Source organism: Rutidosis leptorrhynchoides, chromosome 9, assembly GCF_046630445.1.
Source record: "Rutidosis leptorrhynchoides isolate AG116_Rl617_1_P2 chromosome 9, CSIRO_AGI_Rlap_v1, whole genome shotgun sequence".
NCBI classification, from domain to species: Eukaryota; Viridiplantae; Streptophyta; class Magnoliopsida; order Asterales; family Asteraceae; genus Rutidosis; species Rutidosis leptorrhynchoides.
Window position 1 is genome coordinate 80,958,170 of NC_092341.1, and position 16,466 is coordinate 80,974,635.

A 16,466-nucleotide genomic window follows, 5' to 3' on the forward strand; every position below is an offset into this window, starting at 1 on the left:
GTACCCATTTCAAGTCCCTGAGACAAGAAGGAAGTGTACCTATAAACAGTTTATGGACTGCAAACCTCCTGAGTACAGCAGACACACAAACCCTACGATGACCCTCAATTGGCTAAGAGAAGTGGAGAGGGCGTTAGAAGCATGTTTTTGTGAGCCAGAATCCATGGTGTTATTTGCTAGTAGGCTTCTCAAAGGTGAAGCAATGGAATGGTGGGACTCTATCACTGCATATTTACCCAAAGAACAGATCAGCCAGATTACCTGGGAACAATTTGCTGCTAAGGTTCGTGAGCAATATTGTTCTGAGTATGAGATGGAAAGATTGAAAACTGAGTTTCTGAGTATGAAGATGACAGAGAGTATGACGATTGATGAAGTTTTCAGAGATTTCACATCTAAGCTAAGGTTCGTTCAACAGTGGGTACCAACTGAGAAAGATAAGATTCAGCATTTTATGCGGGTGATTAAGCCGGAGTACAGAACCGTTGTGAGATTTGAAACAACCTTGGCGCAGGCTCATGAAATGGCTAAAGTTACAGAAGGTGATATAATGGCAGCAAAAAGAGAAAGTTCGAGAAGTGGATCTTTTGGGGGTAAATCAGAAGGTCAAACAGGTGGTCAGTCTGTTCAACAATCAAGTAAGCAATCAGGATTTCGTGGTAAGAAGTCAGGTGGGTTTAAACAGAAAAGTAAGTCTGGTATGAGTGGATCGGGTTCTAGTCAGTCTGGGTGGTGTAATGTTTGCAAGTCGACCCATGTCGGTCCGTGTTCTCCAATGACCAGAAGGTGTTTGAAATGTGGAGTGTTAGGTCATGAATCAACAACTTGTTCTTTTAAGTCTAATGTTTGTTGGAGTGCCATCAAGAGGGGCATAGGTCTGTAAATTGTCCATCAGCGTTAAGAGCCGGTTCTGGGGCAGGGTCAGGGGCGAGGTCAATAACTTCTGGGGGATCTTCTGCTTCAACTGCCGGGAAGAAGAGAAAGAATCCTCCAACAGCAGAGGCAAGGGCGTTTCAGATGACGGTAGACACTGCAACCGCTACCGATGACGTCATTACCGGTATGTTCTTGGTTAATTCCTTGCCAGCTCGTGTGTTATTTGATTCAGGAGCAAATCGTTCTTTTATATCCTTAGGCTTCTGTGATAAGTTGAAGTTGCCTGTTAGGATGTTAGATGAGCCTTTGGGAGTAGACGTAGCTGATGGTAAAATGGTTCCATGCACATCATCTGTGTCTGGAGTTACCATCAAAATCGACGGCCATTCCTTCCCTTTAACCTGTTTGTTGATCCCTATACCTAGCTTTGATGTAGTCATAGGCATGAATTGGTTAAGAACTAATAGGGCTAATATTAAGTGTGATAAGAAGATGATTTCTTTTCGTTTGGCCGACGGATCCTGAGTGATAGCTAGGGGAGAGCGCAGTGGATTTAACTTCCCTATGGCTTCCCTAATGAAAGCTCAGAAGGCAATAACGAAAGGGTGTGATTCATTCTTAGCCTACGTGAATGATGTTAAGAAAGAAAAGAAGCAGGTGACCGATATTCCTGTTGTGTCAGAATTTCCCGAAGTGTTTCCAGATGATCTACCAGGGTTACCTCCAGTACGTGAAGTAGAGTATAAAATTGATTTGGTTCCAGGTGCTACACCATTTGCAAAAGCTCCTTATAGATTAGCTCCATCAGAAATCCGAGAAATGATGTCTCAGATTCAGGAACTGTTAGATAAGGGGTTTATTCGACCAAGTTCTTCACCATGGGGTGCTCCTGTGTTGTTTGTGAAAAAGAAAGATGGGTCGCTTCGTATGTGTATAGATTACCGTGATTTGAATAAGAGAACAATAAAGAATAAGTATCCGTTACCAAGAATAGATGACTTATTTGATCAGTTACAGGGTGCTTCCTACTTCTCAAAGATTGATTTACGTTCAGGGTATCATCAGGTACGTGTTGCAGAGAGTGATATACCGAAAACAGCGTTCAGAACTAGATATGGTCATTACGAATTTTTAGTTATGCCATTTGGGTTAAAAACGCGCCAGCAGTGTTTATGGATCTCATGAACAGGGTGTGTCGTCAGTATCTTGACAAGTTTGTGATTGTCTTCATAGATGATATCTTGATATATTCGAAAACCGAGAAAGATCATGATACGCATTTGAGGTTGGTGTTAGAGCTTCTGAAACAGGAACAGTTGTACGCTAAATTCTCCAAATGTGAATTTTGGTTGCGGGAAGTACAGTTTCTGGGTCATGTGATTTGTGAACAGGGTATTAAAGTAGACCATTCTAAGATAGAGGCCGTAATAAATTGGAACTCACCGAAAACGCCGACAGAAATTAAGAGTTTTCTGGGTTTAGCAGGTTATTACCGCCGATTTATCAAAGACTTCTCTAAAATAGCAGGTCCATTAAATAAGTTAACCAAAAAAGATGTAGCCTTTCGATGGACTGATGAATAAGAAAAGGCTTTTCAGACTCTCAAACAGTTGTTATGTCAAGCGCCGGTTTTAGCTTTACCAGAGGGAACAGAAGATTTTTTGGTTTATTGCGATGCGTCACACGCAGGTCTAGATTGTGTTTTGATGCAAAGAAATAAAGTTATAGCGTATGCTTCATGACAGTTGAAGAATCATGAACGAAACTACCCTACTCATGATTTAGAGTTAACTGCAGTTGTGTTTGCTTTGAAGCTTTGGAGACATTATTTGTATGGTACACATTGTGAAATCTATACAGATCATAAGAGTCTTCAATATATCTTTTCGCAGAAAGAATTAAATATGCGTCAACGTCGATGTTTAGAATTGATTAAAGACTACGATTGTGAGATTAAGTACCATCCGGGTAAAGCAAATGTGGTCGCAGATGCTCTGAGTCGTAAGAAAACAGTCGAAAATGTTAGATTTATGAGAATTGAGATAGTTTCAGACTTGATTGATTGATTGAAAACCGTAAAGTTAGTAGCTTTGAATGACGAAAACCTAAAGACTGAACAAATGACCAAAAGAAAATTTAACCTATGCAATGATTCTAGAGGATTAAAGACCTATAAAGATCGAATTTGGGTGCATATGCTTGGAGATTTGAGGGATTTAATCCTTACTGAAGCGTATAAATCGAGATTATCAGTGCATCCAGGTAGTACAAAGATGTATAGAGACTTGAAAACATTGTATTGGTGGCTGATAATGAAAACAGATGTTGCAAATTTTGTCGAAAAATGTCATATTTGTGCGCAAGTTAAGGTAGAACATCAGAAACCGTATGGATCTTTAAGACAGTTAGAAATTCCTCAGTGGAAATGGGATCATATAACGATGGATTTTGTAACCAAATTACCCCGAACCCAGAAAGTACATGACATGATCTGGGTGATAGTGGATCATCTAACGAAGAGTGCTCACTTTTTAGCTACTCGTTAAACAGCTTCGTTGAGTGATTTAGCAGAATTGTACTTAAAAGAGATCGTTAGTCGACATGGTGTACCGATGTCAATAGTTTTCGACAGAGATACTAGGTTTGTATCGAACTTCTTGAATAGTTTACAACAGAATCTGGGTACACGTGTGAATATAAGTACACCTTATCATCCACAAACAGACGATCAGAGTGAACGAATGATTCAGACGTTAGAAGATATGTTGAGAGCTTGTGTCTTAGAATATGGTGGCTCTTGGGATTCACATCTCCCATTGATAGAGTTTGATTACAACAATTCATATCATTCGAGTATCAGAATGCCACCGTATGAAATGTTGTATGGTCAAAAATGCAGAACTCTGACATGTTGGTTAGAAGCAGGTGAGAAACAATTTGCAGGTCCCGAAATTGTTCAGATAACCGCAGAAAAGGTCGAAATTGCACGTGAAAAGTTAAAAGTAGCTAGAGATAGACAAAAGATGTATGCCGATCCGCGTAGACGTCTGGTAACATTTAATGTAGGTGACCGCGTATACTTAAAAGTTTCACCGTGGAAGGGAGTGATCCGATTTGGTAAACGTGGTAAATTAGCACCGAGATTTATTGGGCCATTTCCGATCAAAGAAATTTTGAATGATCAAACTGTTGTCTTAGATCTTCCTTCAGAGTTAGCAGGAATTCACAACACGTTTAATGTGTGTTATTTAAGAAAGTGTAAAGTAGACGATGAATGTTTGATTCTTCTGCTGAAGGATTTGAAAGTGGATTTAAGTAAGAAGTTAGTAGAAGAACCAATTCGAATAGTAGATAAGAAAGTCACCAAGTTAAGAAAGAAACAGATTCCTATGGTGTTAGTGGAATGGCGGCACAGTTTAGGTTCTAACCTGACGTGGGAAACCGAGGAGTTAATGAGAGCGCGCTATCCTCATTTGTTTGATCTTGACCAGATTCCGAGGACGGAATCTTCTTAAGGGGGTAGATTTGTAACATCCTCAATCGGGCCTAGATGTAAGATTACTAGATTGCCCTTAAGTTTGTATTGCGTTATTATATGCTTTTATTTTTATTTAATATTTACTATTAAATAATAATGTGATTAGGATCAGTTTGTGACAATGGTCACAGAACAGGTTTGTTTATTTAATTTGGACTTCGTTTGGGTTGCCAAATGATATACGAAAGATATCAGATAACTGATTAATACCCGTGTGTTGCACAGTGTGGGATTTTAACCCACTTTAGATGGCTAGTGCTGTCCTCTTTCTTGCATTTTCCAGATCCTTCCCAAAACACACTCGTTCTTCACTCTCACCTACCTCAAACCCTAATCCATAATCTTTGTTCTAGAGCTCAAATTGTTCATAGCTTTGTGTTCCTTGTGATTCACTGATTCTTTTAAGGTAAGAATTATAACATTTCGTGATTTAATCTTTGAGAAATTAGAGATTTTGTGTTAGTTTTTCATAAAAGTGTAAATTGGGTCAAAATAGGTTGATTTGGTGTTGTTAGTGTCAAAACCTTGTGGGTTTATGTTTTAAAATGATCAGTGTATCAGATTTGGTAAGTTTTGAAGTTAAAAATGAGCTCTAGGTCGAGAATTGGTGAGTTTAGTGTGAAACCCGTCACTTTAACAGCTGCTGCAACAGATGAACTACCCTCGGCCGATGGTCGTTGACTCTCGACCGATGGTGTCTGACAATTGGCCGATGGACTAGACCCTCGACCGATGGTGGAAGTCCCTCGACCAACGGTTGTAATTTTAATGATCGACCGATAGTGTGGTCGATCGGCCGATGGTGTAATGACGATCGACCGATAGTCTCTGACAATCGACCGATGGTCTATGCAGTGAAATATTTTACTAAGTGTTGAATTCTAGCCGTTATGCTACCCGTTTGTATTTTGATGATTATGATGTAAATTTTGAAAGTGCGTAAGTGTTAAGCAGAAAAATTTTAGCAGACAGTTTTCTGACAAAAATTTCTGTATTGTGTTATTTGGGGTTAACGGACAGAAACTAACTTGTGTATATGTTTTTCTCAGGAGAAAAGGAGAAAGAGAAGGTTCAGTGATTAGATAGCTGAATACCTTCTCGTTTGCTGGTATTTGGTGAGTGGGACTAACTGGTGAATATAGTATATAGAAGCATGTTATATTATGATTGCCATGCTTGTTAGTTATACTTATTTTTGTGGTTAGTTAGTTCTTGTGATGACTGCAGGTTAGTTGATGCTTGTCTGCTGGAGCCCAGTGCGTCCCTATTGTGTGGTAGCCTCAGTAGGAGAGATCAACCTGCGGGTTGGGTTCCTCTGTGGTAGCCTAGACAGCCGTGGTGTATATATATGTGAATGACGCGTCCGTCGCGTGTGAATTATGTATATACATATGGTGGTGGAGGAACTTCTGGTAAGCCCCAGTCCGATCAGCTGGTGGTTAACGGTTTGGCCGAGCCACCAGAGTCTCTGTAGACGGCACTTGGGTGATGTTTGTGTGTTAGACTATGTGACATGATTAGTATAACACTTATGTATGCTATGGCCTGTAGTTAGTTGTACTCACTTAGCTTCGTGCTAATTCCCCTCCATCTCCTCTCTTGCAGGTTATTAGCTTTTGTAGATAGTGCCTTTTGGGAGAAGACGGGCATAGTGATGTCATGTTTGACAATGAAGAAACTCTGATGTGTCTTTTCCGTCAAAACTGAATTTTGTTATAATGTCACGTGACACCAGATGTATTAGTTTAATGCTAGTTGCCAGATAATTTGGATATGTAAATATGGTTATGTTATTATAATGGTTTAATTAATGTTAATGCTTCCGCCACGTATTTAAAAAAAAAAAAATGCGGTGTCACAATTTAGGTTATGTATCGACTACCGAGAGTTGAACAAACTTACCATCAAGAACCGCTACCCACTACCGAGAATCGACAACCTATTTGATCAACTACAAGGCTCGTCGGTTTATTCGAAGATTGATTTACGTTCTGGGTATCATCAAATGCAGGTGAAGGAGGATGATATTCCAAAGACTGCTTTTAGGACGCGTTACGGTCATTACGAGTTTATGGTTATGCCGTTTGGGTTGACTAACACACCAGCTGTGTTCATGGACCTCATGAACCGAGTGTATGGACCATACCTTGACAAGTTTGTCATTGTTTTCATCGATGACATACTTATTTACTCGAAGAATGATCAAGAGCAAGAAGAACATTTGAGAAAAGTACTAGAGTTGCTGAGGAAAGAAAAACTGTACGCTAAGTTTTCAAAGTGTGCATTTTGGTTGGAAGAAGTTCAATTCCTTGGTCACATAGTGAACAAAGAAGGTATTCAGGTGGATCCAGCAAAGATTGAAACTGTTGAAAAGTGGGAAACCCCGAAAACTCCGAAGCATATACGCCAATTTTTAGGACTAGCTGGTTACTACAGAAGGTTCATCCAAGATTTTTCCAGAATAGCAAAACCCTTGACTGCATTAACGCATAAAGGGAGGAAATTTGAATGGAAGGATGAACAAGAAAAGGCGTTTCAATTATTAAAGAAAAAGTTAACTACAGCACCTATATTGTCATTACCTGAAGGGAATGATGATTTTGTGATATATTGTGACGCCTCAAAGCAAGGTCTCGGTTGTGTATTAATGCAACGAACGAAGGTAATTGCTTATGCGTCTAGACAATTGAAGATTCACGAGCAGAATTATATGACGCATGATTTGGAATTAAGCACGGTTGTTTTTGCATTAAAGACTTGGAGGCACTACTTATATGGGGTCAAAAGTATTATATATACCGACCACAAAAGTCTTCAACACATATTTAACCAGAAACAACTGAACATGAGACAGCGCAGGTGGATTGAATTGTTGAATGATTACGACTTTAAGATTCGTACCACCCGGAGAAGGCAAATGTGGTAGCCGACGCCTTGAGCAGAAAGGATAGAGAACCCATTCGAGTAAAATCTATGAATATAATGATTCACAATAACCTTACTACTCAAATAAAGGAGGCGCAACAAGGAGTTTTAAAAGTGGGAAATTTAAAGGATGAAATACCCAAAGGATCGGAGAAGCATCTTGATATTCGAGAAGACGGAACCCGATATAGGGCTGAAAGAATTTGGGTACCAAAATTTGGAGAGATGAGAGAAATGGTACTTAGAGAAGCTCATAAAACCAGATACTCAATACACCCTGGAACGGGGAAGATGTACAAGGATCTCTAGAAACATTTTTGGTGGCCGGGTATGAAAGCTGATGTTGCTAAATATGTAGGAGAATATTTGACGTGTTCTAAGGTCAAAGCTGAGCATCAGAAACCATCAGGTCTACTTCAACAACCCAAAATCCCGGAATGGAAATGGGAAAACATTACCATGGATTACATCACTAAATTGCCAAGGACTACAAGTGGTTTTGATACTATTTGGGTAATAGTTGATCGTCTCACCAAATCAGCACACTTCCTGCCAATAAGAGAAGATGACAAGATGGAGAAGTTAGCACGACTGTATTTGAAGGAAGTCGTCTCCAGACATGGAATACCAATCTCTATTATCTCTGATAGGGATGGCAGATTTATTTCAAGATTCTGGCAGACATTACAGCAAGCATTAGGAACTCGTCAAGACATGAGTACTGCCTATCATCCACAAACTGATGGGCAGAGCAAAAGGATGATAAAAACGCTTGAAGACATGCTACGAGCATGTGTTATTGATTTCGGAAACAGTTGGGATCGACATCTACCGTTAGCAGAATTTTTCTACAACAACAACTACCATTCAAGCATTGAGATGACGCCATTTGAAGCACTTTATGGTAGAAAGTGCAGGTCTCTGATTTGTTGGAGTGAAGTGGGGGATAGACAGATTACGGGTCCGGAGATAATACAAGAAACTACCGAGAAGATCATCCAAATTCAACAACGGTTGAAAACCGCCCAAAGTCGACAAAAGAGCTACGCCGACATTAAAAGAAAAGATATAAATTTGAAATTGGAGAGATGGTCATGCTTAAGGTTGCACCTTGGAAAGGCGTTGTTCGATTTGGTAAACGATGGAAATTAAATCCATGGTATATAGGACCATTCAAGATTATTGATCGTGTCGGACCGGTAGCTTACCGACTTAAATTACCACAACAATTCGCGGCTGTACATAACACTTTCCACGTCTCAAATTTGAAGAAATGTTTTGCTAAAGAAGATCTCACTATTCCGTTAGACGAAATCCAAATCAACGAAAAACTTCAATTCGTCGAAGAACCCGTCGAAATAATGGATCGTGAGGTTAAAAGACTTAAGCAAAACAAGATACCAATTGTTAAAGTTCGATGGAATGCTCGTAGAGGACCTGAGTTCACCTGGGAATGAGAAGATCAGATGAAGAAGAAATACCCGCACTTATTTCCAGAAGATACGTCAACACCTCCAACTGCTTAAAATTTCGGGACGAAATTTATTTAACGGGTAGGTACTGTAGTGACCCGAACTTTTCTATGTTTATTTATATTAAATAAAATTTTTATTTACATGATTAAGTATTTCCAACATGTTAAGCAATCAAACTTGTTAAGACTTGATTAATTGAAATAGGTTTCATATAGACAATTGACCACCCAAGTTGACCGGTGATTCACGAACGTTAAAACTTGTAAAAACTATATGATGACATATATTTGATTATATATATAGTCAACATGATATTATGATAAGTAAGTATCTCATTAGGTATTTTAACAATGAGTTATATACATAAAATTGAGCTTATTGAATTAAGAAACTTGAAACGATATATATAACGATTATCGTTATAACAACGTCTTACTAAATACATATGAATCATATTAAGATATTGATACACTATGTTTAATAATGATAAATGATAATTAAACATGTCATTAAGTGTATTAACAATGAACTACATATGTAAAAACAAGACTCTTAACTTAATGATTTCGAAACGAGACATATATGTAACGATTATCGTTGTAACAAAATTTAACTGTATATATATCATACTAAGATATATTAATATATCATAATATCATGATAATGTAATAATTTAACATCTCTTTAGATATAATAAAAAATGGGTTAACAGCATTTAACAAGATCATTAACCTAAAGGTTTCAAAACAACATTTACATGTAACGACTAACGATGACTTAACGACTCAGTTAAAATGTATATACATGTAGTGTTTTAATATGTATTCATACACTTTTGAAAGACTTCAAGACACTTATCAAAATACTTCTACTTAACAAAAATGCTTACAATTACATCCTCGTTCAGTTTCATCAACAATTCTACTCGTATGCACCCGTATTCGTACTCGTACAATACACAGCTTTTAGATGTATGTACTATTGGTATATACACTCTAATTATTAGCTCTTAGCATCCCATGTGAGTCACCTAACAAATGTGGGAACCATCATTTGGCAACTAGCATGAAATATCTCATAAAATTACAAAAATATTAGTAATCATTCATGACTTATTTACATGTAAACAAAATTACACATCCTTTATATCTAATCCATATACCAACGACTAAAAACACCTACAAACACTTTTATTCTTCAATTATCTTCATCTAATTGATCTCTCTCAAGTTCTATCTTCAAGTTCTAAGTGTTCTTCATAAATTCTATAAGTTCTAGTTTCATAAAATCAAGAATACTTCCAAGTTTGCTAACTTACTTCCAATCTTGTAAAGTGATCATCCAACCTCAAGAAATCTTTCTTATTTACAGTAATATATCTTTCTAATATAAGTTAATACTAATATTCAAACTTTGATTCAATTTCTATAACTTAAACAATCTTATTTCGAGTGAAAATCTTACTTGAACTTGTTTTTGTGTCATGATTTTGCTTCAAGAACTTTCAAGCCATCCAAGGATCCTTTGAAGCTAGATCTATTTTTCTTATTTCCAGTAGGTTTATCCACAAAACTTGAGGTATTAATGATGTTCATAACATCATTCGATTCATATATATAAAGCTACCTTATTCGAAGGTTTAAACTTGTAATCACTAGAACATAGTTTAGTTAATTCTAAACTTGTTCGCAAACAAAAGTTAATCCTTCTAACTTGACTTTTAAAATCAACTAAACACATGTTCTATATCTATATGATATGTTAATTTAATAATTTAAAACCTGAAAATACGAAAAACACCGTAAAACCGGATTTACGCCGTCGTAGTAACACCGCGGGCTGTTTTGGGTTAGTTAATTAAAAACTATGATAAACTTTGATTTAAAAGTTGTTCTTCTGGGAAAATTATTTTTCTTATGAACATGAAACTATATCCAAAAATCATGGTTAAACTCAAAGTGAAAGTATGTTTTCCAAAATGGTCATCTAGACGTCGTTCTTTCGACTGAAATGACTACCTTTACAAAAATGACTTGTAACCTGTATTTCTGACTATAAACTTATACTTTTTCTGTTTAGATTCATAAACTTAAGTTCAATATGAAACCATATCAACTTTATTCACTCAAAACGAATTTAAAACGAAGAAGTTATGGGTAAAACAAGATTGGATAATTTTTCTTGTGGTAGCTACGTGAAAATTGGTAACAAATCTATATTAATCATATCCTAGCTAACTTATATTGTATTATACATGTATTCTAATATATTATGTAATCTTGGGATACCATAGACACGTATGCAAATGTTTTGACATATCATATCGACCCATGTATATATATTATTTGGAACAACCATAGACACTCTATATGCAGTAATGTTGGAGTTGGCTATACAGGGTTGAGGTTGATTCCAAAAATATATATACTTTGAGTTGTGATCTAGCCTGAGACGTGTATACACTGGGTCGTGGATTGATTTAAGATAATATATATATCAATTTATTTCTGTACATCTAACTTTGGACAACTAGTTGTAGGTTACTAACGAGGACAGCTGACTTAATAAACTTAAAACATCAAAATGTATTAAATGTGTTGTAAATATATTTTGAACATACTTTGATATATATGTACATATTTGTTATAGGTTCGTGAATCGACCAGTGGCCAAGTCTTACTTCCCGACGAAGTAAAAAATCTGTGAAAGTGAGTTATAGTCCCACTTTTAAAATCTAATATTTTTGGGATAAGAATACATGCAGCTTTATAAATGTTTTACAAAATAGACACAAGTACATGAAACTACTTTCTATGGTTGAATGATCGAAGCCGAATATGCCCCTTTTTGCTTGGTAGCCTAAGAATTAGGGAACATCACTAATTTTGAGAATTAGTGCACGCCTAATTGACGCGAATTCTAAAGATAGATCTGTTGGGCCTAACAAACCCCATCCAAAGTACCGGATACTTTAGTACTTCGAGTTTTATATCATGTCCGATGGATGTCCCGGAATGATGGGGATATTCTTATATGCATATTGTTAATGCCGGTTACCAGTGTTCACCATATGAATGATTTTTTTATCTCTATGTATGGGATGTGTATTGAAATATGAAATCTTGTGGTCTATTATTACGATTTGATAATATATAGGTTAAACCTATAACTCACCAACATTTTTGTTGACGTTTTAAGCATGTTTATTCTCAGATGATTATTAAGAGCTTCCGCTGTTGTATACTAAAATAAGGACAAGATTTGGAGTCCATGATTGTAAGATATTATGTAAAAACTGCATTCAAGAAACTTATTTTTGATGTAATATATTCTTATTGTAAACCATTATGTAATGGTCGTGTGTAAACGGTATATTTTAGATTATCATTATTTGATAATCTACGTAATGCTTTTTAAACCTTTATAGATAAAATAAAGGTTATGGTTGTTTTAAAAATGAATGCAGTCTTTGAAAAACGTCTCATATAGAGGTCAAAACCTCGCGACGAAATCAATTAATATGGAACGTTTATAATCAATATGAACGGGACATTTCATATAGGACCCAAACAATAGAATAATTCCAGATAATTACTCTTCCACAATAGAAAAACGAAAGAACAATAATAAAAGAATGAAAAACACGAGATTTAACGTGGTTATATATAATCGAATGTCGATTACTTTAATCAGCAGACCAACTAAAGAGATTTTATTGATATAATTCGTAGATACAGATGAGGGTTACAATAGGATGCTTATATAGGCCAAAAACAACAAAGAAACACCTTAGAGAACAAGAAAATGTCAATATGGAAACTTCCTGTCAGACCAAGCCGCGCCGCGCCTCAAAGGCAAAATCTCGGACAGTAGGTTTCTTCAATTTGATGCTCTCTGTTCACGTGTTATGTCGCGTCGCGCCTTCCAAGGCCGCGGCGCGCCTCCCTGTTCGTCCGAATCCTTTTGTTTTGATATTCTTCACATCCAACATTTTGAGAGATCTCGGACGTTGACTTATGTTGACTTATATATATATATATATATATATATATATATATATATATATATATATATATATATATATATATATATATATATATATATATATATATATATATATATATATACTAGTTAAAGACCCGTGAATTCGCGGGTTTATGAAGTTATGATTTTTAAAGATAAAGAATGTGTTTAGTATGACAAAAATGATTTGTTAACAAAAGTATATATAAACAAAATATAACCTGAAATGTTTATTACTCGCTGCAAATTAAAATAGTATGGAAATCTATGAAAATTATTAAAAAAAGTTGAACATGTTGCATATAAATAAATTTTCTTGATTTGTTGAGGTAGTTGACAATTTATTCATTCAATAGTTGTCGATGTTGAGCTCAAATCTTCGTTGTATTTAGCCATATTTGACAATGTAGTCAATCGGTTAAGGTGATCATGAATTGTGAATAATGCAGTAACTCTCTGTCTTGTTGTTAGTACTTTGTGCATCCCTGATATAGTCTTTTGGCGTAACTCATCAGCCTATCATATCATGGGTTAAAACAAAATTATTTATAGCATATGTATGTAGTTGTATAATTAATCATATAATTTCTGATAACTATAAACTTTATATTATTATGTATTATACCTCATCCACAAAGTTGTGCATAATAGTAAGCTTTTCAACTAAAGATGACATGGAATTGGCGTAACTTGACATTGCTGCTTCGTCACCTTTATTCACAAATTCTTTGCCAGTTAAAGTATTTGAAATGTTGGCTTCTAAATTTGTAAACTTTGTAGTTAGTGCAATCTCTTTGTTCATGATATCAGAATTCAAGAAGTTCATTTTTTCAATTTGAGGTCCAAAAAACTCGATATGGTTGCTGATTAACAGCCACAGAAAAATATTAGATAATGGTTGTTAATATAGAATTTATACTATTGTACTTGCCTTTAGCATTTTAAAGATTATAGTATAATAATTAAAGTAAAATTATAGTGTACTTGCCTTTAGCATATCGGTTGGACGAAATCCACCAACCCACATTGTAGACCGATGAGCAGGAGACATCCACGTACCATAAAGAATACTAAAGACATCAACTTTTGCAGCAATTTTCTTAATATTGAATATAGTAAAGAAATGTGATAATATGTTTTCCACAATCGGTAGAATGTCGTCTTCAATGAATTCTCCGATCAACCTTCTACGAAGGTGTAATATACGTTGATGATGTTCAACAAACCAATCATTATATTGTTTGTTGAAGTTAATTGGATCTTCATGGACAATTAAAAAAAGTTAATATGAAGACTAATACTATTTAGTTAAGTGGTTGTAAAATAAATGAAAATAATTCCACAAAACTAATTTTTAATTAAGTTCTACCACGATTGATGTCTTGCTGGCTGGCAACCTGTAATAGAGATGAATTTAGTAATGTAATTTAAGATGGAATGAAAGATGAATCTAATAACATGATTTATATCTACAATAATTATTGCAAGCATATATTAGTAAAAGTACGTGCTCAAGTTGTTCGTTTTTCAATTGTATATCCTTGTTTAGTTGTATAACTTTAAGCTCCAATTTACTCAAGTATCTCTACATTCAATTAATAATAATATAATGTTAGTTTTAGCGTTTTCTATTTAACAAATTATATTATCATTTGTAGTAGTAAAACCTTTTTTTTTTTGAGGCGGTGTTTCATAACTGCTTCTCTATTTTTAGCTTTTTTTCTTTTCAACCTGAGAAAATGTAATACACATATTATTTATGCCTGTATTTGATTTAAGCTGTGAATAAAAATTAAGAACTATTGTAAGATGACACATTAAATTTCAATCAATTGACTCATGATAATTAAATTTAAATATACAACATCAGTTAACTATGACGAAATATTGCCGATTTAAAACCCTAAGGATGGGGATCAGTAGTTGACCAAAACATTCGAACTTAGTGTCAATTTACATTAACACTGATATTGTCGATATGAAATCAAATAATGAATTGAAAAGAGTTATTCGTTGATCGATAATAGCTGTAATAAACAAACACAAACCTGTAATCTAATCGATTTAAACCAAAATTGCTTGAGACTGCTGATTAATATAAGATGAGGCGTATATTTTTTTTGGGAATGGAAGAAGTCTTTTGATTTTTGAAACCCTAATGAAGGGGAACTGAACGAACCTGGCGAACGGTTGAATAACAATATGATGCGTAATAATATTGTACTCCGTATTTTTTTAATGATAAGGGTAAAGGGTAATTAAGGGAGATCATCATAAAAAATGGATTTATTAGCTAATAATTTTAGATTAACATGCAGTACGGAGTATAATTGACACATAATCATTAGAAAGTATAGTAACTTTTGATTAAACAAAGGTGTAAAAATTGTTAAATACCACAATGAAGTCTTATGCAAGAACATGGAGTAAGAAAACTAAATCAAAGTGTTTGTAAATCAATGAAAAAAATGAGACTTTTACCCTTTCTTGCAAGAACATAGATCGTATGCAAAATCAACCAAACAGTTAATGATATATGCAGAAACAGTATACACAATGGTATCAATATAGTGCACGATTTTGTTATAAATTGCAAAAGACAATTACCTTTTCTTGTTCTTGCACCACGTCCGATTTTTTTTTTTCCATTGTTGATCGTGTATTGAACATCGTCTGCAGCTTGTATGATTCACTTGAGCGTAATACTTTTTTGCTTTATATACTTCTTTCACTTTTTATTTTTTTTTTATTTTATAAGATATATTCCTTAATTTAAGCCTAAATTAAGCATCTGATTGTGAATGAATTATAGAAACAAAAGATTTGAAATTAAAAACGTGATATTGTCAACTTTAATGTATATCGATTTTGTATGATTAATAGCTATAAATTTCGCATATTGTTTAAAAAATATATGAGTTTGTGATATATCAACGAAAAAGCAGGCTGTTTCCAAAAAATGGAGGAGGCAAACGGGTGGTTCGAAAATTCCGGATATTTTTCTCCACGTCCGTTAACCAATAATAAGTGTGACTTCCTTTCCTTATTTTTTTTTCTTTCTAAATAGATATGTGTATATTATATTATATTTATAATAATTATTATTAATTTTAATTATGAGTTTGCTAATCAATGTTAAAGTCGCATTCTTTTCAGATGATTATTATTCTTATATTTATGCAATTGTCGTGTTAAACTTGAAATTATGATATGTTTTTTTGATTTAACGGGTTTTTTTGTTTGTGATTATAATTATAATTAATAATTAGTAGTAGTAAAAGTGAGGAAGCGGTGAAATCAGGACCAAAAAACCCTATCTCTCCGTTAGTTATGCTCGCTTCTTCATCTTTTTCGTCGTCCAAATCTACGCCTTCCGATGAAGAACGTGGTCTAACCAAAAAGTTAGTTATTTATTTGTTAATTTCAAATTTAACATGTTGATTTTGAATCAATTCCAGGTAACTTTTATTTTTATATTATAGTGTTGGCGAGGAGGAACGTATAGAGCAAGTCCTGAATTCTGTCGATCAGTGAGTTTTTTTTTCAATTAATTAATTATTATTATTATTATTATTTTTACTGGAGAAACCGTTGGTAATTTAATTTTTGTCAATAACAAGGGCAATGGC

The 16,466-nt window shown here is 34.8% G+C and overlaps 1 protein-coding gene across 1 annotated transcript; it reads right to left on the reverse strand.

Annotated features, from left to right (window-relative positions):
- Positions 1-13,182: 13,182 nt before the first annotated feature.
- Positions 13,183-15,486, reverse strand: LOC139868203 (transcription factor TGA2.1-like). Its single transcript, XM_071856532.1, has 6 exons — positions 15,445-15,486; positions 14,345-14,422; positions 14,207-14,234; positions 13,863-14,097; positions 13,463-13,700; positions 13,183-13,353 (listed from the first exon to the last, which is right to left on the reverse strand). The coding sequence occupies exons 1-6, from the start codon at positions 15,484-15,486 to the stop codon at positions 13,183-13,185; spliced, it is 792 nt and encodes a 263-aa protein (XP_071712633.1).
- Between the last annotated feature and the right edge of the window lie 980 nt (positions 15,487-16,466).